The sequence below is a fragment of the Trypanosoma theileri genome, assembly GCF_002087225.1.
Source record: "Trypanosoma theileri isolate Edinburgh chromosome Unknown TM35_Tth_4_V1, whole genome shotgun sequence".
In the NCBI taxonomy this organism is placed as follows: Eukaryota; Euglenozoa; class Kinetoplastea; order Trypanosomatida; family Trypanosomatidae; genus Trypanosoma; species Trypanosoma theileri.
Window position 1 is genome coordinate 977,465 of NW_021639846.1, and position 18,332 is coordinate 995,796.

The window sequence follows — 18,332 nt, forward strand, 5'->3', positions numbered from 1 at the left end:
TGCTGTTTAGAGCGGGCAGCGTTGTGGCATGCCACTGTTTCTGCTTTATGCGTTTTCTTTTTTTTTCTATTTTCTGCCGTTTTCGCATATATTTCCCTCTTATCTCTCTCTCTCTCTTTTTTTTCTTTCTTGTTTATTATTACGTTTACATGTGCTGTGGATGTAGCACTCCAAGTGAGAATGCCATTCGTCAAGGTTGTAAAGAACAAGGCGTACTTCAAGCGCTTCCAAGTGAAGTACCGCCGTCGCCGTGAGGGCAAGACAGACTACCACGCACGTCGCCAGATGGTCTTGCAGGACAAGACCAAGTTCGGCACCCCCAAGTACCGTCTTGTGGTGCGCATCACCAACCGTGACGTCATTGCACAGATTGTTCACGCAAAGGTTGTTGGCGACGAGGTGGTGATGGCTGCGTACTCTCACGAGCTGCCCCTGTTCGGTATTGAACATGGCCTGACGAACTACGCTGCCGCTTACGCGACTGGCCTGCTGGTTGCGCGCCGTATGCTGACAAAGCTCGGTATCGCCGACAAGTTCGAGGGCACGAAGGAGGTGGACGGTACATACGCGGCTGTCCGCACGAAGAGCGACTCACAGGACGACGACGAGTCTCGCTTCCCCTTCAAGGCAATCCTCGATGTTGGTCTCGCACGTACGACAACTGGCGCCCGTGTGTTCGGTGTGCTGAAGGGTGCCGTCGACGGTGGTCTTGCTGTGCCTCATCGCCAGAACCGCTTCCCCGGTTACAACAAGGAGAAGGACTCGTTGAACGCTAAGATGCACCGCGATCGCATCTTTGGCAAGCACGTTGCTGAGTACCTGAAGCAGGTGCGCGAGGAGGCAAGCTCGAACCCTGATGAGAAGACAAACCAGTTCTGCAAGTACATTGCGGCGAAGGTTGCTCCTGATACGTTGGAGAGCATGTACAAGAAGGCACACGCCGCTATTCGTGCAGACCCAATGAAGAAGCGGGCAAAGAAGGAACGCAAGGAGGGCGTTGCGCCAAAGAAGTACAACACAGTGAAGAAGACTGGTGCCGAGAAGAAGGCCGCCGCCAAGGCGAAGATTGCTGCAGTGGTCGCAAGAATTCGTGGCCGCGCATAGTTATATAGCCTGTGTAGACATTCTTGGAGAAGCGATGATCATTTTTTCCTAGGTTTTTTATTTTTAAAGAGCTAATGTATTTTTTACTTGAAGGTTTTGTCTTTGATGCTCTCTGTTGTTTCTATTTTTTTGCAGTGTTGTGAAGTTGATATTCATTTCTTTTTCTTTGTTTTATTTTGTGTAAGAAGGGTTCCGCGAAGATGGGAGCGTTTATGTATTTGAATGAGCTCTGGAAGAAGAAGTCTTCCGATGTTATGCGCTTCATCCAGCGTGTGCGCTCATGGGAGTTCCGTCACCAACACACTATTGTGCGTCTGCGTCGCCCCACACGCCCTGAGAAGGCCCGCATGGTTGGCTACAAGACAAAGCAGGGATACACTGTGTTCCGCGTGCGTGTGCGCCGTGGTGGTCGCAAGCGCCCTGTGCACAAGGGTATCACCTACGGTAAGCCAAAGACCAGTGGTGTGTTGGGTATGAAGCTTAACAAGAACAACCGCGCCATTGCGGAGCAGCGTCTTGGCAAGAAGTACGGTAACCTGCGTGTGTTGAACTCCTACTGGGTGAATGCCGACTCTACCTTTCTCTGGTATGAGGTGGTTGCTGTGGACCCAATGCACCGTGCTATTCGCCGCGATCCACGCATCAACTGGATCGTGAACGCCGTGCACAAGCACCGCGAACAGCGTGGCCTCACATCAGCTGGCCGCAAGCACCGTGGTCTGCGCCACAAGGGCCACAAGGCATCGAAGCTGCGCCCATCGTACCGCGCTGCCTGGCGCCGCAACAACCGCATGGTGTTCCTCCGCAAGCGTTAAGGAATTTAGCTCATATTTCGCGTGGTCCTTTCCACTGTTTTCTTTATTCATTTCATTTTTATTCTAAAATCAATTTTTTTTTGGACCTTTTTTTGTCTTTTTGATTGTGGTTTTCTTGGTTTTTTTTTTTCTGTTTCTGCACTTCCACGTGACGTTTGGAAATGTGTCTGTTTTTTTTTTTTTTCTTTTCTCCTTTACAAACTATTAGCGACACTCTGACATGGCTCCAAAGGCAGAGGCTCCCGCACCGCGAACGGGCATTATTGCTGGCTTCAACAAGGGCCACAAGACCACCCGCCGCGCCCGCGCCCCGTCCTCCAACGACCGCTACGCTCTCCCGCACAAGAAGCTGCGCGCTGTGAAGGCAATCATCACTGATCTCGTCGGTCTGTCCCCCATGGAAAGGCGCGTTCAGGAGCTGCTGCGTGTTGGTAAGGATAAGCGCGCGCTCAAGTTCTGTAAGAAGCGCCTTGGTAACTTCAAGGCCGCTAAGAAGAGACGCGCCAAGATGGAGGAGGCCCTTCGCCACCAGACCAAGAAGAAGTGAGGTAACGACTGCAATTGTTTTCTTTCATTTCTTTAGTTATTCTTTTTTTTTTTGTGGTTTTTACCCTAGAGTTGGGCTACTTCTGCAGTAAGTTATCTATGTGTATGTGAGTTTTTCTGGTATACCGTTCTGCAGTAATGCTACTCTCTCTCTCTCTCTCTTTTTTTTTTTCTCTTTTTTTTCATTGTATAGCTCCAACGGAGGAAAAAAAAAATATGACACTTGACATATGGTTGATGAAATTATGAGGATATGGGTGTCGTTGCGTTTTTTCCTTTCACGGTTGTGTGACGTATGAAGGGTTGATTTCAGTATCCGTATAGGTGGTGATGTATATTTTTTGTATTTGTGTTTCTATCAAAAGAAGCACCACATGAGATTTTTTTCCAAGTAATGGGACAAAGACCGGGAAGCAGAACCTCCTTTAGTAGATTTGCTCGAGGCAGATAACGTTTGCTGTTTATTATTGAGTATGACGCTGTAGTACTGCGCGAAGGAATAATAACAACAAAAGTTCTTGCCATATGATGCTTTGCGAGTCTTGAAGGGATGAGATGCACCGTCGTGATTTGTCACCTCATCTGCGCTCAGTTCAATGTCAGTCCATTTGCAGTGTTTGAAATGGTATGTGCATCTATTTTCTTTATCGGGCCCCATGTGGGTGGTGTCTTTCTCTCTTTGTATGTGTATGCGTTTGATACAGAATCATTAATGGTGATAGTTGAACATATAACATAAGCAATTGCTCTTTTTTACGATTTTTCTCGAGTGGGATATTTGAGGCAAAAAAAGATACATGCTACACTGCTGGTTACAGTTACAATACAAAATTTCGCAAGCCGTTTTTCCTTTGTATGGGAATTTTCTTCTGTAGTCTTTAACGAGCCGCCGTCTGTGACATATTGTTCTTTAATAACTATAGTGGCTAATATAATTGATGCGTCGTGAACCCTCTTAAATTCCAGAAGGCGCTGGTAAATTTGAGACTGTTAGTAATAGTAGTGATAGTAGTAGTTCTACAAGGGAGATCGATACAAGTCCCAGTGATGTCTATGCCCACACGAGTATATATATTCTTCCCCTCCCTTCCCTCTCCCTCTTCTACTCATATACATACATTATATTAAGTTACATTTCATACATTTATATTACATACATACATGTACAATCGTACAAACAGACACACCAATTCCTCTCGCCTCTTTGCTCTCAGCTTGTGCAGGTAGATGGGATGTGAGTCATGTGAAGGGGGTGGTTGCCGTCATTGTTGCTGCACTCAGTGCGGCGCAACTGTAGAGAGCGGTAACATTAGGGTATTTCGGTGCACCCAGTGCCGTTCCCCAACACATGCAACTTGTGCCTCATTAGAGGACCAGCCCCTGTTTCCACAGTTCTTTTGCTCTACAATATGCCGCTTTGGTATTACATTAAACCGCAATTGTGCTTTTAATGTCCCTCTGAGTGCTCGCTTAGAGGTAAAATGCGATCAACTATGGCAAGAGATGTCTGCAACAGATGCGACTTCGTACTGCCGACTGCGTTGCCGAATGTGGGCGGAATATTTTGAGCGGGAGAAACACCTGCTGCCAATGGTGCCGCGACACTACGACTTCCCAAGTGATGTGCGCTTGCGGTTGGTTGAACTCCTCTCACCGGAGGGACAGGCGGATCTGCTCTGCACACTACACCCACTGGACCACCCCGTCGGCTCCGTAGTTGCACTTCCAGCTCAGCGCGTCTGGCAGACACCGCGGGTGCGGCCCGGCAGCAGCAGCAGTTATGTGGCGGAGGCCGCAGAGAAATTATGCCACAAACCCCAAGGAGTGGTAACACCACGACAGCGCAGTGGCACACCGCGCGTCGGGCAGAAACGAGGGAGAAGCTAGACACAGAGAAGGAAACTCTGCGAATGCCCAGGGTACAAGAAAAAGAAAGAAAATGTCGGGAGAAGAATGAACGATGTGTTATTTTTCTTATTCTTTTCATGTTTTTTTTTGTGTATATTGTGTGGCTTCTGCATATTTCATTTCTTTTTTTTTTTATTCTATGATTTTTTTTTTTCTTTTTATATGGCTTGAAAGGGCATCGCTTCATACAAAATGGAGTGTTGTGTGCACTCCCCTTGCGGCCGTTACATTGTCAGGTACAAGTGTGATGCAGAGTCTATGTGCATAGATGTGGTGCCAAAGGTGTCTGCCTTTGAGCCGTCCCCAAGTATTCACTACGTTGCCTTGTTGCGGGATAGTCACGTTGTGGAAATCACAACAGCGGCAGGCGTGCGAAAGGAGTTCTCTGGATTTGCCGATATGACATATAACGCCTTGATTGGTCGTTCCCCGTGTGTCAGATTCTTTATTGAAACCTGTGAAGAGATGAGGAGTCGTATAACAGCAGAAGTGGCGCAGCGTGGCCGTGGCCTTTCTGACAGTTACAATGATGACAGCGAAACCAGTCAGCTTTCTGAATCATCTCGCACACAACGTTTTTTTACTTTAGACTACGACGTGGATTTTACGCGGGCCGTATTCCCCGTACCTCTTGTGCACATGAAAGCAGAAGGGGATACAGCAACAACACCGTTGACTGCAGAAAATGGTGGGAACTCGCGGCACACAACTGGTGCCCATTATCATCATCATCATCGTCCTAGTCAAGATCAACCCCATTTACATGCACAGAAGGTAATGCTAGTGGAAGGTGGAACAATAAAGAAAGAGCCGGGATGTGACAGCGGCAAGGATGACGAGAACAACAGTAACAACAACTGTAGCAGTGACGACAGCAAAACCGTTATCGCGAGACTTCAGGCGGAGAATGAGAAACTCAAACGTGAAAACGAGGCACTAACACGTTTAAGTCGAGAGAAGATGTTGGAGATGCAGCGACTCTGCGAGGACTTTCAGCAACGTGTGGAAGGAGCGCGTGATGCGGAACGTCTGCAGAAGAAATTGACGGCTCTACGCGTGCGATTAAGACAAGCGGAAGAGGAACGCGACGAGGCACACGCAGCTTTTGCACGATTGAAACAGCGAACGTTACGTTCATCTCCGCAATGTGAAAGTAGTCGCCGTAGCGTCAGAACGCAGCGCCGATCTCGCTTCGACACCCCCTCACCTTCACACCACCACCGCCGTCAACGGGAGCGAGAACATGAAGAACCGAAACAACAACGACAACAGCAACCACAACCACCACAAAGTAATCGTCGTTCGGTCTCGCGTCGACTGGGCGATTCACCAGCACCGCGAGGACGCACCGGTGGGCGGCCGGAGTTGCGTGTGACGTCACGCGGTCGTTCTGCAAGCGGCAGCGGCATTGGAGGCGTTGCGAAGAAACGACTGTGGGCGGATGGGAACAGCAGCCGCTGCAGTAGCGTTGCAGGATCACGCTGCAGCTCACGCAATAGCTGCGAAAGACTGTACCGTACTCCCACTGTTAGTAGTCGTCAGCATGAGCGTAACACACCGCTTTACGTGCCTCGACACGCTGTGTTTAGATAGATATATAGATAGATGAAGAATAGAAAAAAAAGAAAGATGCAAGAAAAAAAAAAAAGAAAAAAAAAAAAGAAAAAAAAATGAAAGAAAACAAAACAAAACAGTGAAAAAATAGAATAAAGATGAGGGGAGAGCAGTAGGTGAAAACACATTGTTGGGTTCCTGCATTTTAGAAATACACGGGTTTAGATTTTTTTTTGTTTTTTCACTTGCTCTTGTCGTTGTTGTTATTGTAATCATTCTGTTTTGGCACCTTATTTTCTGTTTTTTTTTTTTTCTTTCATTTCTTCTATTCCCTCCATTACTCAATAAAGGGGAAATTCACTGATGTTCCTTTCTTCTGCTCCCTGAATGACAAGTTTCTTTTATGTTCATATATGCATATGCGTATATATACGTATGCTTTTTTTTTTGCAATTTCTACATTTTTTTCTTATTTCTTCTGCCTTTAATCCCCTACTATTGGAGGCCGTTCGGTAAAGGAAAGACAAAAGAAGTGGCATCTGGAAGATGCTGCGTGGGAGTTTTTCTCTGCGTGGTATTTACAAAATGCCAGGGCGTAAGTCACTCGACGAGATTTGTAAGTTGAATCTCTTGGAGGCTACCCCAGCGCCACAAGTAGCCACTATTTGGAATGAGCATCACAAACAGTTTGTACAGTATTGGGGTCGTGCTATATCGACAGACGCGTATAATGCGTTACAACCTCGTCTACAGAAATGCCCATATTTTGTGATTCCTGTATTTCGAACAAAAGGCCTTTTTAACGTTGTAACAAACTGGGATAGAGACCTTGTCGGTGTAGCGCCTCTGGGTGAATGGCAGCAAAAACAAGATAACGCCCAGATTGATATGACGATTCAGTTCTTCACAGAGTTGTCACGCACGAAGCGTCTTGTTTTAGTGCGGTGTGAGATTAAGGATAAAATATTTGTCCGTCAAGACTGTGTGTTCATTACACAGATGCTCCTTAAGTATTATACTATTCCACGTTTGTATGAAAATTGGGTAGAAGTGTTTAACAAGCGCCCACACCATTTTGATTATCACATGTACCTTCGAAACATGAAGGATGAGGCACATCGTGATGACATACGTATTGAAGATAAAAAAACGCAGATGAAACTCGATGCATACGGACCGGTGATTGACACTCCACCTGATGCGATTGCTCGGCAAATCCTCAGTAGTGTTGACACTAAGACTTAACATGGACTTCACATATGATATAAGTGGAAAAGGATTTTTTTTTTTTTTTTTTTTTTTTTTCTTGTTGTTCTTATTAGTGTTGCTGCGTCATGTCTTTTGTTTTCCACTTTCTTCTCTCTGGTAAAGAACCAGTGGAATATCCTTTTGATTGTCTGTTTTTTTTTTCTTTCCTTTTTTTTTTTGGTTCCTTTCTCCTTCTTACTTTTTATTTTGCTTATCGATCCTTTGTTTTTACCCAATTCCAAGGGATATCTTTTCTCTCTAAAGAAAAAAAGAAAGAAAATCATCGCAAATGACCGGTTCACTGCAGATTGAGAAGATTGTTCGTCCAATGCGCTCCATCGCGGTGTTCGGCTCCTCTACCACAGCGCGCAGTACCCCGGAGTGGGAACAGGCACGGCATATGGGTGCACTCGCGGCCCAGCACGGGTTCTCCGTCATCACTGGTGGTTATGGCGGCTCAATGGAGGCTGTTAGCCAAGGCGCCAGAGAGACTATACAACAACAAGGACAGAAGACGGATCTGCCACCTCAAGTGATTGGTGTAACAGCCTCAGTAGTGTTTCCACATCGTAACCCTCGAGGGAACAAGTACCTCACACGACAAATAGACGCCAGTAGTATCATGGAAAGAATTCAGCATGTCATATCCATGTCACGATACTTCGTTGTGTTGCCTGGATCATTAGGTTCATTGCAAGAGCTTATCTGCATATGGATATTGAGTTTGTTGCAGAGAGAAGGGATCCCCAAACCTGTCATTATCGCATTCCGTGACCCCTGGGAAAAGTGTATACTTGATGTGTGCCGTACGCTCAACGTTGCTGATACCACGTTGCAGCTGTTGCACTTTGTGAACTCAACGAAAGAGGCAATGCAGTTAATTTTGGAGGATACTATGAGTCACTCTTTCTTGTAAAGTAGTGCCTCACTTCTATTCGCGCATAAGTGAGAAAAAAGAAAAAAGGAGCTGATTTGCCAAATGAAACGCCTGAAAAATAGTTAAAGACATATACCTTTCTTTTTTTTTTTTTCTTTTGTCCCAGGACTTCCAGAAAAAGTCACTAAAAATGAGTGTCCACATGAAATATGTGTAGTGCGTACTATATATTAGTTGTATTTTTTTGTTTTCCTTTTAATAATTTATCCTGACTTTATCCATTCTCTTTTTTTTTCTCATTTTATCACCTTTATTTCTCTTTCTTTCTATTTCTCATAGGGACGCAAGACCGTCAGAATGAGTCTTGCTAGCGAGATTCAGCACCAGTACGGTGTGGAGCTCCCCTTTCTTAATTGCACGTTCGAAGAGGCCCGACGTGAGGCTCAACGGCGTGCGTTGTATCTTTTGGTTTATCTTCATTGCCCAACACACGAGAACACACACAATTTTGTGACTGATGTGCTCTCAAACCCGCAGCTACGTGAGGAATTTGAGTCCCGCTTTTTGCTCTTCGGCGCCTCTGTGCTGGAGGCGGCGGGTCACAAGTTGGAGATTGAGCTGCAGGCAACGACCTTTCCGTTTATAGCTGTAATTCTGAAGCGCAATACTGTACTGAAACTCAAAGGACTCTACACTGCGGAGGAGATCCTGCAGAACTTCCGCATGATGTTTGACCACTGGGACGGCACCCTCGCGCAGGAGATCAGCGTGCGGCAGGAACGCGAAGAGAAGGAGCGCACCCGCCGCGAGGAGGAGCGGCGCACACTTGAGATTGAATCCATAGATCGCGAGCGACTGCGGCAGTACGACGAACGTGAACGGCGACGACGTGAAATTGAGGCAGAACAGCAACGCAAGCGTGAAGCAATGGAAGAACAACAGCGCGAAGAAGAAAGGGCACGCGCGGAGCAGGAACGTAGAGAGATGGAGCAACGAGAACAGCAGCAGCGGGAAGAAGCGGAACGTCGCGCAAGGCGGGAACAATTGAAAGCCAAAGCGCAAACACGACTACCGGTAGAACCACCAGGTGATGCGGAGGCGTCAACTATTGCGGTTATAAGCCTCAAGTCATTGTGCGGAGTACAATATCAACGCCGTTTTTACCGTAGTGACCCGCTACAGAGCCTGTATGATTACGCGGTAACATTACAGGACTATGACGGCACTAATTTTCAGTTGGTGACAGGTTACCCACCATGTGCATTAGACCTTGATAAGAATTTGACATTTAATGATGTGCCGGCACTTCTCCCCCGTGCTGTCGTAATAATGCGTAGCATCTAGAAATGTTATTATCATTGATCATTTTTTCGAAGGTATATGGTTATTGTTACTAGTCATTTTTTCTTGCATTGACGATGTCGGTATTTTGCATGGTGATGAAAAAAGTAGAAAAGGGTCAAAAAAAAAAAAAAGAAAGAAAAAGGAGGGGATATTGTGTACGTGAGAAAAAGGGAAACTCATCCCTATGTGATATTATGGGGAATGAATTTTATTCATTGTTATTACGGCTGCTATTTTGTTTTTTGAACGTACACTTGTGTGCGAATGGGTCATTACTACCGGAGTACGAATAGTACTACTACAGTTACTACCATCATCCTCACCACCATCTCAATAGTTTCATGCTTCGAATGCATGGGAAGCTACCCTTTAAATAAAAAAAAAATTTTTTTTGTTGTTTCTTTGTATCTTTCTTTATTCTTTTTTTTTTCTTTATTGCATCTTTCCTCTTTTTTTTCTATCTTTTTTTTTTTTTTCTTTTGGGAATTCCACCTCAACCATCACAGCGTCTCTGAGTGGGTTGTTGCAACTATGGTGCGTTTTCAGCCCTGGTGCATGGCAGTGCAGACACGGTTCAAGTGGCGTCACAAAGAGACAGATCGATGGCGTCGTTTGATGGATGCAACGTGCATCCCAATTGATTGGCTCGGACAGACACGCGGGCCAAACTTTTCGCAATACAGCGGTCACTGGACACACTTGATTACGTGCGCCCATGTGATATGTCCATGGGATTACCCAAATTACTACCCAACAGAGGGACCAACGCGTTTCCTCTCACGTATTACATTAGCGGATACCATGACACAGGCACGCATAGTTTCTCTTCAGGGGAACGCAGTGTACAAACACTTCACATCTAACCAACACGTATACGTCCACTCTAATCCTAGACTTGACCTCTGCGTAGTACACCCTGAGCAGAACTTTAAGCGTAGTGGAGAGATGAAGATGTTGTGGATGCAAAATGAGGGCTACGTTGTGCGTCCGCGTCTGGAACTGGTAGAGCCATTGTCAGTAGGCGATCATGTGTGGATCTACGGTATGACTGCACATGAATCTCTGTTTGACGAAGAAAAGAGTCCTGAACCGCTCATGGTGCCGACGGGCATTCGTGCGAAGGTGCACACACTAACACGGGAACACTTTTTCCTCGACACAACAACAATTGAGGGATCTGATAAAGGTCGTATTGGAATGGGCATGTGCGGTTCTGTTATAATGCGCAATGGACGCTGTGTTGGTATGCTTACAGCAACAGTACATGAGGAGAGTAAATGTAAGGAACTCGCCGGTACTGCCATGTGTACATACGCTTCCGACATTTTTGATTTTCTTCTGGAGGTGGAACGGCAGATGAAGGAACCAACACCACGACTTTACCGTGAGGAGACGGTGTTCCAAAAGCGACGTTACGAAGATGGAACATATGAAACGCAACAACAACAAGAGCAAAAATTGGGAAAAGACTGGGAACTGGACCACACACGACTAGCGCGCCATATTCCTGTTCCGGTATCCATGTGGCATATGGAAGAGAAGTGGTTGACAGAAGAGGATTACATGACGAGTACTGTATTTGGCCGTAATGGGGCGTTTAACCAGGAAACACAAGAAAACATGCTTGGCTACGACATGAATTCGGCCAAATCGCATGGTGAACGTCCAGGCGATATCGAAGCTTTTTCCACAGCAACTCAGGACGGTAAACCTGGCATGCAAGGTGAAAGAAAGGACTACAGTCCAACAGGTATCTACGCCGATCATGAGGATTTTAAGACACGCGATGTATGGGACTACAATATTAGCTCCGAAATGCGTTCACTTTTTGACAATGCTGTAGATTCAAAAGATGCCTATAGCTTAAACATGATGCGTAAATCGCTAGATAATATTCGGGCACAGCGGGCAATGGATAAGATGAAAGAGACAGTGTTAAAAAACCCTGGCCGCTCTGATGACCCACTTAACGTTGGAGATATGGGCCGCTACGATGCCACCGGTCCCGCTGACTTTTGCCCTGATAGAGGTGCAGGAGCGGCAGCAGCTGAAACAGGATCAGGGATGAGAATGGGAACAAGGACAGAACGTGAAAAGGGCGATAAACACTCTGAAACACCGGCAGAAAGACGGCGACGGGAGGAGGCTTCTTATCACGAAGCATTGCGGCGGCGTCATGGGCAGAAGGCACGTCCATTCGGTGATGAAGATCTTAGCGGGTTGTGGGAACCACATTAGCGTTACTTGGAGGAAGAAAGAGAGTGAAATGGATGGGGAAGGGTGTAAACTAGCATACATAGAGGGGGGAGAAAGAGTGAGAGTGAGAGTGAGGAAAAAAAAAAAAAAAACGCATATGTTTCCCATTTACTGGTAAAACATGACTATCAGGATTTCTACTGCCATGGTTAGGCTTTTTCACTCTTTTATTTTATTGTTTCGTTCTGCATTCACACTCTCACTCGTTCTAAATATCTGACAATAATCGCACACATACACAAATGGCAACAATGTCTTATTTGTTTTTTTTTTGTTTATTTTTCTTTCTTTGTTGTTAATGTATCTTTCTTCATCTTTTCTGATAAATAACATGTGTTGATTTTTAAAAGGAAGACTCTGCGGGGCAGCCAGTGGAGACCAATGAATCCCAGCGCCCGGCCGTGGTACCCGCCAGGAGAAGCGGCAACTAGTGTGCACACCACAACGGTGCGTCGTCAGAACGACCCGTACCATTTCAGTGCTGTGCAACGACCACCAATGCCACTATGTGGTGATTCCGACCTCAGTAGTATCCGACTCGAATCGCTGACCCTTGAAGGGGCGGCAGTGGCAGCAGGCGTGATTCCTGCACCAGCTGCGGCAGTGGCACCAGCGCAGTGTAGTAGGAAGGGACCTTATCGCAGTAAACCGCTTTTGGAACAGACCGTCCCACTTTTTTATGAAACACGTAGGAACAAGCAGCACTGGATGATTGGAGGCTGGACGTCAGAGACAACACCCTTGCGGCTTAGCTCAGGAACCCCATCTTCACTTGAGTCGCAAGGTGACTCACAGGAAAATACCGCCACACATACAGAAGACATGTGCAACAATGCAGCACCAAAGATGTCGATTCCTCTTCCTCGTTCTCAACGTCTTGCCGAGTCGATCGCAAATGCCAGTTCGCTCGCTCCCAAGACTCCTGGGTCTGCTGGTAATATCACATTTACGACTACGAATACGACTAGTACTACTACTGCTACTACTGCTTCTACTATTAATTCGACGAAGACAAATACTACTAGAATTACTAATGCTGCAGCATCTTCTGCTTCTGCTGTTGTTGCTGCTGCTGCTAATACTTCTACTACTACTAATGTTGCTTCTTCTGGCAATATTACTACCACAACAATAACTACTACTACAGCTACTACATCTACTACAGCTACTGCTAATACTACTAGTAATAGTAGTATTAGTAGTACTACTACTAGTAGTACCACTACTAGAACTAATGATAGTGAAAATGACATTAAGAATAATGATAATAATAATGAGGCTGGTTGTGCCAATGGTCGTATGAATGAGGTTGCTTCTGGCAATGGTGAAAGTAATGACGAAATTGCGGCCGACGATGATGCTGATATGCGGAATGATGTAGACGAAGTTGGTTGCGAAGGCAACTGGCAGAGTGAAGCGAGGCATCTCTCAGCTTCTTCTTCTTTAGCCTCTGGAATTACTGCAGTGGCTAAAAAACAACGACCAAAGGCCAAACGTGAGGAAAAATGGACCATTGTACAAGGAAAAGGTAAAATAGAAGCTGCTAGCCCAATACCACAGCCGAAGAAAAGTACACAAGCAACGGTTGTTAAGGTTCGGGAAAATGGGGCCGTCATTCGCCTCCCCGACTTGCATCCTGTGGAGAAAACAAAGACCAAACAACAACAACAACAACAACAACAGCAGCAGCAGCAGCAACAACAACAACAGAAAGAATTTGAAAACAACGTCAAGGATGAGACAATTATTGAGGCAAAATCAAGGCGTCAACGAGAAGCCCGACGAAGCAAGGACACTAGTAAAGATGATGAATTGCTTGAGAGTCTGGTGAGTGGTGCGGTAGCTTCTGGTTCAGTTTTCGGGACTACTGGTGGTAGCAATAGTCTTACAACTGGTGTTGCTTCTGCGTCTGGTAGTGGTGAAGAGGTGACATCCTTTTCCATTATGGGTGTTCCCCTTGCCAGTGTTACACATGGTGAGCAACTCTTATTGCCTTCTCAAGTACCTACACGTCAGAAAAATGCATTGCGCATATTTCTTCGTTCCTTATCTATGTCAGAAACGTCAAATGCTAAGACTCTTCTCTTACAGAGAGCACTTCAGAGTCTACCGGAAAGTTGTTATCATCAATGTCCGTCATTGGTCTGTGCAATTCTCCTTGAAACCAGTGACAGTTGCGTGGATGTGGAAAAGAGCCTTCAGACATGTTACAGGGCGCTTCAGCTTGCGGAGAAGCACAAACTTGAAACATTTGAGATGTTGGCACGTCTTGCCATTACACGCACCTTTGCCCGTGTTATTGACACTATGGATGCACGAGCTAACCTGACGCAAGCAGCAACAATTGCCATCGCTAGAAACGAGAAGGCGGCTCTCGGATGGATTGCCATGCAGATGGGTGTCACACTTGAGATATCCGGTCAATTTCCCGAGTCTCTTGCTTGGTACGAGGCTGCAGAGCGGCTCGCTCGCGCCACAGGACAGCAACAGCTTCTTTGTGATGTGCACTGTTGTCAGAGTATTGCCTACTCTGCAGTAGGTGAGATGACGCGGGCGCAGCGGGCGTACGAGGCATCACGTGCAATTCTCCCACAACTTCCACGTCACCGACACCAGCGACCGTTACAGAACTATGCCCAGCTCAAGTGTCAATTGGGTGATATGGATGCCGCACTGCAGCTGCAGGAGATGGAACTCGAGATTGCAAAAGAGGCAGGTGATACACACGCCTTATCGCGTTGTATGGGGGCCATTGCATTGACGAAGCGCTTTCTCGGTCGCTACGATGAAGCAGCGGAGAACCACATGGAAGAAATGTGTGTGCATAATGCCCATGACCCACGACAATCGGTAGAGTCTCTTACTGGGGCAGCCGCCTGCTGGCGGATGGGTGGACACTTACAAAAAGCCCACGATTACTGCACACGCGCTTTGCGACAGGCACAACAATGTCAGGACTTAACAACACTCGCAAAGGCATTGGTGGAGTTGGCTGAAGCAGAGCTAAGTATGTCTCGTTTAGACCAGGCACAACAACACCTGAGTGAGGCTCTCGCAACTGTGGCACGCGTAGATGAAGCGGAACAGAAGCAATATTTGGTAAAGGCAGCTCTTTGCGAAGTGGAATGGCGTTGCTGTAGCATATTGGAGCAAGTGCATTTCCGCAAAGGTGAAGTGTTCGAGGCCTTGCAGTGCTCTGATAGATGCCATGTACCCAACACGGCTCATGTTGCCCGTCTACTGTTACGTCGTCAGCGTCGTACTGGTGCGTCTCAGGAGGTGAAAGATATGGAGCTTGTGAGCCGTAGCGCTATTGAACGACTGCTGCGACGACCGGAGATGTCCGGCTGGCGCATTGTGTGTTACTCACTCCCATGGAATGAGGGTTTGGAGTTCACGGCGTACGTTCTTTCACTTGACAAGGATGGAAACATGACTTGTGTGGGCCATCCGCTTCGTATGCGGGATGAGTTGGTGGCATTTATTTGTGGTCCCAACGCACTCTCGCGGATGCTTGACGCCCCCCTCTGTACAGAGACGGGTGAACGTATCTACGGCGATACCCCACTGTGGCCGCAGCTTTACTCGAAGGTGGCATTTGACTTTCAGCAGTCGTCTGAGAACGCGTCGCGGGTCTCATCACTTGCTGAGGAACCACTATACTGTCTGCGATTGCTGCATGACAGTTTTATTCAGCCACTTGAGGCAGATGTTGCGGGCGCATCGGGCATAATTTTTGTTGGCGATGGCGTGTTCAGCCGACTGCCATTTCACGCCTTCCATGATGGAGAACGTTACCTTGCAGAGCGTTGCTGCACCAGCACCTGCTGTTCTATGGCCCTTCTTTGCACGCACTTCGCGGAACACGAGGGGGATGAAAAAGAAAATAAGAATGCGGAGAATGTGCAGGAAGAGAGGGAAACACTACCGGTGCGGCGTTGTACAGTTGTGGATGATGCCAGAGGAGCCATGACACTGCTAGACCCCTGTCTCGCTACAGCAGCGGCTGAGGGAGTGTGTGTGCGGCGCGTGGTGATTGACGCGGATGTGGAAGAACTGCACAAGGAGACAACTGCGGAAGTAAAAGAAGAAGAGGTATCAGAAGGAGAAAAGGCGAAAACACAATCCAAGGAAAATAAAAACGATGATAAGGATGCAGAAGAATTATGCACAGATGCAGAAGTTGCAGCTACACAACAGTTACTAGGCAGTCTGCATCGTCGTGGCAAAGTGAAGGGCGTGCGCAATACTCTCTATCGCGCAGTGCATGAGGCGGCCGGCGGGGTACTTGAATTGCGACTACGTGCACTACCAGAGGTGAAGGAAGACTACTGTGGATCCTTTGTTGGAGCCTCAAGTGATGTTATTGCGAGTCACTCAAGTGAAGTGGCAAACACGTGGGATTTGCGCAGTTATCAGCTCGTTGTGTGCACAGGCGTTGGCACATACGGCGGGTTGTCCATACATGAGACAGGTATTCCAATGTACCGCTCACTCCAATACGCGGGGGCACGTCGCATGTTGTTGGCAACCGGCAGTCGTGTGCCTTTAAGTGATCGCATTGCAGTTGCTGCCACGACAGCTGCACTGAACGGCCGCAATACCGCCGCTGCCGTGCGGGCCGCACGTTTGCAGTGTATATCCGAGCAGGCACCGCTCTTTGATTGGGCGGGATTTTCTTTTGTGGGCCTGCCATTCTGATGATTTATATATATTTATACATGTATTGATAGCGTTATTCCTTGCAATAAATAAGTGATATTTAACAGAGAAAATACTCCGGTGAAGAAAGAAAGGGAGGTAGATGAGAATATTTGAGAACACTATTGATTCTCTTATGCAATTGTACGAAAACACTCATGTGGTAAAACAAAAAAAAAAAAAAAAAGAAATTATATTTTTATATATACATATATCAGGCAATATTTTGCATATTTCCACAGACACCCCACCCTTCTTTCCGTCATGATCTTGGTGTTTTGTGGAGGGTTTGGGAAATGCTTAACGAAACAAGACGGATGAAAATAACAACTACAAATAAAACGAATGAATGAATGAATGATTGATTGATTGATTGATTGATTGATTGAGAGACTAAAAAGAGACATCAATATCAGTGCACATACAGGGCGGGAGGAATATGATGGGGAGGTCAGGAAACAAAGAAACAGGAATCTAACTTATTATTATTAATTTATATTATTATTATTATTATTATTATTATTATTATTATTTGTGTCTGTGTGGTGTCTGCAAGGCACGCGCGTACGGATCTACACGGACGCACACACACTCACTCACTCACTCACTAACTCACTCACTCACTCACATTCACTCATATATATATATGTATACGTATATACATATTACTCATACACATGAAAAACGGTCTTCCACAAGGAGGAAGGAATAAAAAAAAAAAAAAAAAACAAAAAAAAAGGGCAAGGAAAGGAGAAAAAGAGGTACATACATATTATTATTATTTTTTTTTTTTGCATGTATGTACCTCTTGTAATATGCATAACACTTAAGTTTAGGCTTATGTGTATCAAAAAGGGTCTGCAAGCAGCTGAAATAAGTATGAAATACTCTTCGTTATGTATGTATGTAGGATGAATTCAAATTACATCCCCCTACAAAATTTTATTGTTTATTTGTTTGCATCGTTGTCTCTCTCTCTCTCTCTCTATATGCGTAGACTCCTGTAATAATGATGGATGCAAGGAGGGAGAGAACCCGTCTTCACATCCGGCAGGAAAGGATGGGCATAAAGGGAGGGAGGGGTGGGTGAGATGGGAGTGTTTTAAAAAGACGATAGTGGAAATAAACACATGAAAAAAGCAAAGGCAAGAAAAAAAAAAAAAGAAACGCAATAGAAGGAAAAGAAACTTGCTGTAAAATGATGCCAGAAGAAGAGAAATCAGAAAATACAATAAAATGAAAAAAAAGGAGAAAAAGAAGAACGAGTACACTAACAGAGTGACAAATGAGCATCATAGTCCCCTCTGTCCCTTCCCCTTTTTTGAGAAACCCACTGTTCCCTACTTATTTTTCCATGAATACATGCAGTGAGGATATTATATGTGTCTGTGTGTGAGGGAGAGAGAGAGAGAGAGAGAGAGAGGAGAGAGAGGAGAGAGAGAGAAAGAAAGAAACTGAAGGACGATCAAAGAGTGACAAGTGAGTGAATGTTATAATTACAACACAATATCAGCTCTAACATCGGCTGACGCAGGTCTCTCCCCTTCAATTACTTCCACTAATACCGTCCCCTTCATGTCACATGAGTTTTTTTCATCAAATTATTTTTGTTTATTTTGTTTGTTTTTCTTTTCTTAACAATATTATGAAGACTTAAAACGCATTATATTAATCTTTGTTCTTGGTTACTCATGGTACAAAGAGAAACACAAACACAAACACATATTTAAAAATGTTGCCGATCAAGATGTTTCCGATGTTAATAATATAAATGATAATATTACCAGGCAGTTGTTGCTTGGACTACTGTATATATGTATTTTCCATCTTTATCCTTTTAACCATTTCCTGTAATGGAGTATTTGATCGTCTCAACTTTTTTTTTTTCTCCTTAGTTCTTTCTTGCCCTTTTTTTCTCCAACCTTTTTTTATTATTGTGCAAGTAGAGACGATTTACTTACACCAAAGGTAGCAGAGAT

General features: G+C 45.6%; 10 protein-coding genes across 10 annotated transcripts; all 10 read left to right on the forward strand.

Moving 5' to 3' along the window:
• Positions 1-180: 180 nt before the first annotated feature.
• Positions 181-1,104, forward strand: TM35_000045360 (60S ribosomal protein L5; the record flags this gene model as incomplete). Its single annotated transcript, XM_029022730.1, has 1 exon — positions 181-1,104. The coding sequence occupies one exon, from the start codon at positions 181-183 to the stop codon at positions 1,102-1,104; it is 924 nt and encodes a 307-aa protein (XP_028886388.1).
• Positions 1,105-1,304: 200 nt separating this feature from the next.
• Positions 1,305-1,919, forward strand: TM35_000045370 (large subunit ribosomal protein L15e; the record flags this gene model as incomplete). The annotated part of the gene is made up of 1 exon (XM_029022731.1): positions 1,305-1,919. The coding sequence occupies one exon, from the start codon at positions 1,305-1,307 to the stop codon at positions 1,917-1,919; it is 615 nt and encodes a 204-aa protein (XP_028886389.1).
• A 220-nt stretch (positions 1,920-2,139) lies between these two features.
• TM35_000045380 (60S ribosomal protein l36) lies at positions 2,140-2,466 on the forward strand (the record flags this gene model as incomplete). The annotated part of the gene is made up of 1 exon (XM_029022732.1): positions 2,140-2,466. The coding sequence occupies one exon, from the start codon at positions 2,140-2,142 to the stop codon at positions 2,464-2,466; it is 327 nt and encodes a 108-aa protein (XP_028886390.1).
• A 1,226-nt stretch (positions 2,467-3,692) lies between these two features.
• TM35_000045390 (uncharacterized protein) lies at positions 3,693-4,352 on the forward strand (the record flags this gene model as incomplete). The annotated part of the gene is made up of 1 exon (XM_029022733.1): positions 3,693-4,352. One exon carries the CDS (start codon positions 3,693-3,695, stop codon positions 4,350-4,352), a length of 660 nt encoding a protein of 219 aa, XP_028886391.1.
• Positions 4,353-4,565: 213 nt separating this feature from the next.
• On the forward strand, positions 4,566-5,966 carry TM35_000045400 (uncharacterized protein; the record flags this gene model as incomplete). The annotated part of the gene is made up of 1 exon (XM_029022734.1): positions 4,566-5,966. One exon carries the CDS (start codon positions 4,566-4,568, stop codon positions 5,964-5,966), a length of 1,401 nt encoding a protein of 466 aa, XP_028886392.1.
• A 507-nt stretch (positions 5,967-6,473) lies between these two features.
• TM35_000045410 (ATP synthase mitochondrial F1 complex assembly factor 1) lies at positions 6,474-7,172 on the forward strand (the record flags this gene model as incomplete). Its single annotated transcript, XM_029022735.1, has 1 exon — positions 6,474-7,172. One exon carries the CDS (start codon positions 6,474-6,476, stop codon positions 7,170-7,172), a length of 699 nt encoding a protein of 232 aa, XP_028886393.1.
• A 292-nt stretch (positions 7,173-7,464) lies between these two features.
• Positions 7,465-8,091, forward strand: TM35_000045420 (putative ribosomal protein L32-like protein; the record flags this gene model as incomplete). Its single annotated transcript, XM_029022736.1, has 1 exon — positions 7,465-8,091. One exon carries the CDS (start codon positions 7,465-7,467, stop codon positions 8,089-8,091), a length of 627 nt encoding a protein of 208 aa, XP_028886394.1.
• Positions 8,092-8,409: 318 nt separating this feature from the next.
• Positions 8,410-9,396, forward strand: TM35_000045430 (UBX domain containing protein; the record flags this gene model as incomplete). The annotated part of the gene is made up of 1 exon (XM_029022737.1): positions 8,410-9,396. One exon carries the CDS (start codon positions 8,410-8,412, stop codon positions 9,394-9,396), a length of 987 nt encoding a protein of 328 aa, XP_028886395.1.
• A 531-nt stretch (positions 9,397-9,927) lies between these two features.
• On the forward strand, positions 9,928-11,634 carry TM35_000045440 (uncharacterized protein; the record flags this gene model as incomplete). The annotated part of the gene is made up of 1 exon (XM_029022738.1): positions 9,928-11,634. The coding sequence occupies one exon, from the start codon at positions 9,928-9,930 to the stop codon at positions 11,632-11,634; it is 1,707 nt and encodes a 568-aa protein (XP_028886396.1).
• A 399-nt stretch (positions 11,635-12,033) lies between these two features.
• On the forward strand, positions 12,034-16,353 carry TM35_000045450 (uncharacterized protein; the record flags this gene model as incomplete). Its single annotated transcript, XM_029022739.1, has 1 exon — positions 12,034-16,353. One exon carries the CDS (start codon positions 12,034-12,036, stop codon positions 16,351-16,353), a length of 4,320 nt encoding a protein of 1,439 aa, XP_028886397.1.
• Positions 16,354-18,332: the final 1,979 nt, after the last annotated feature.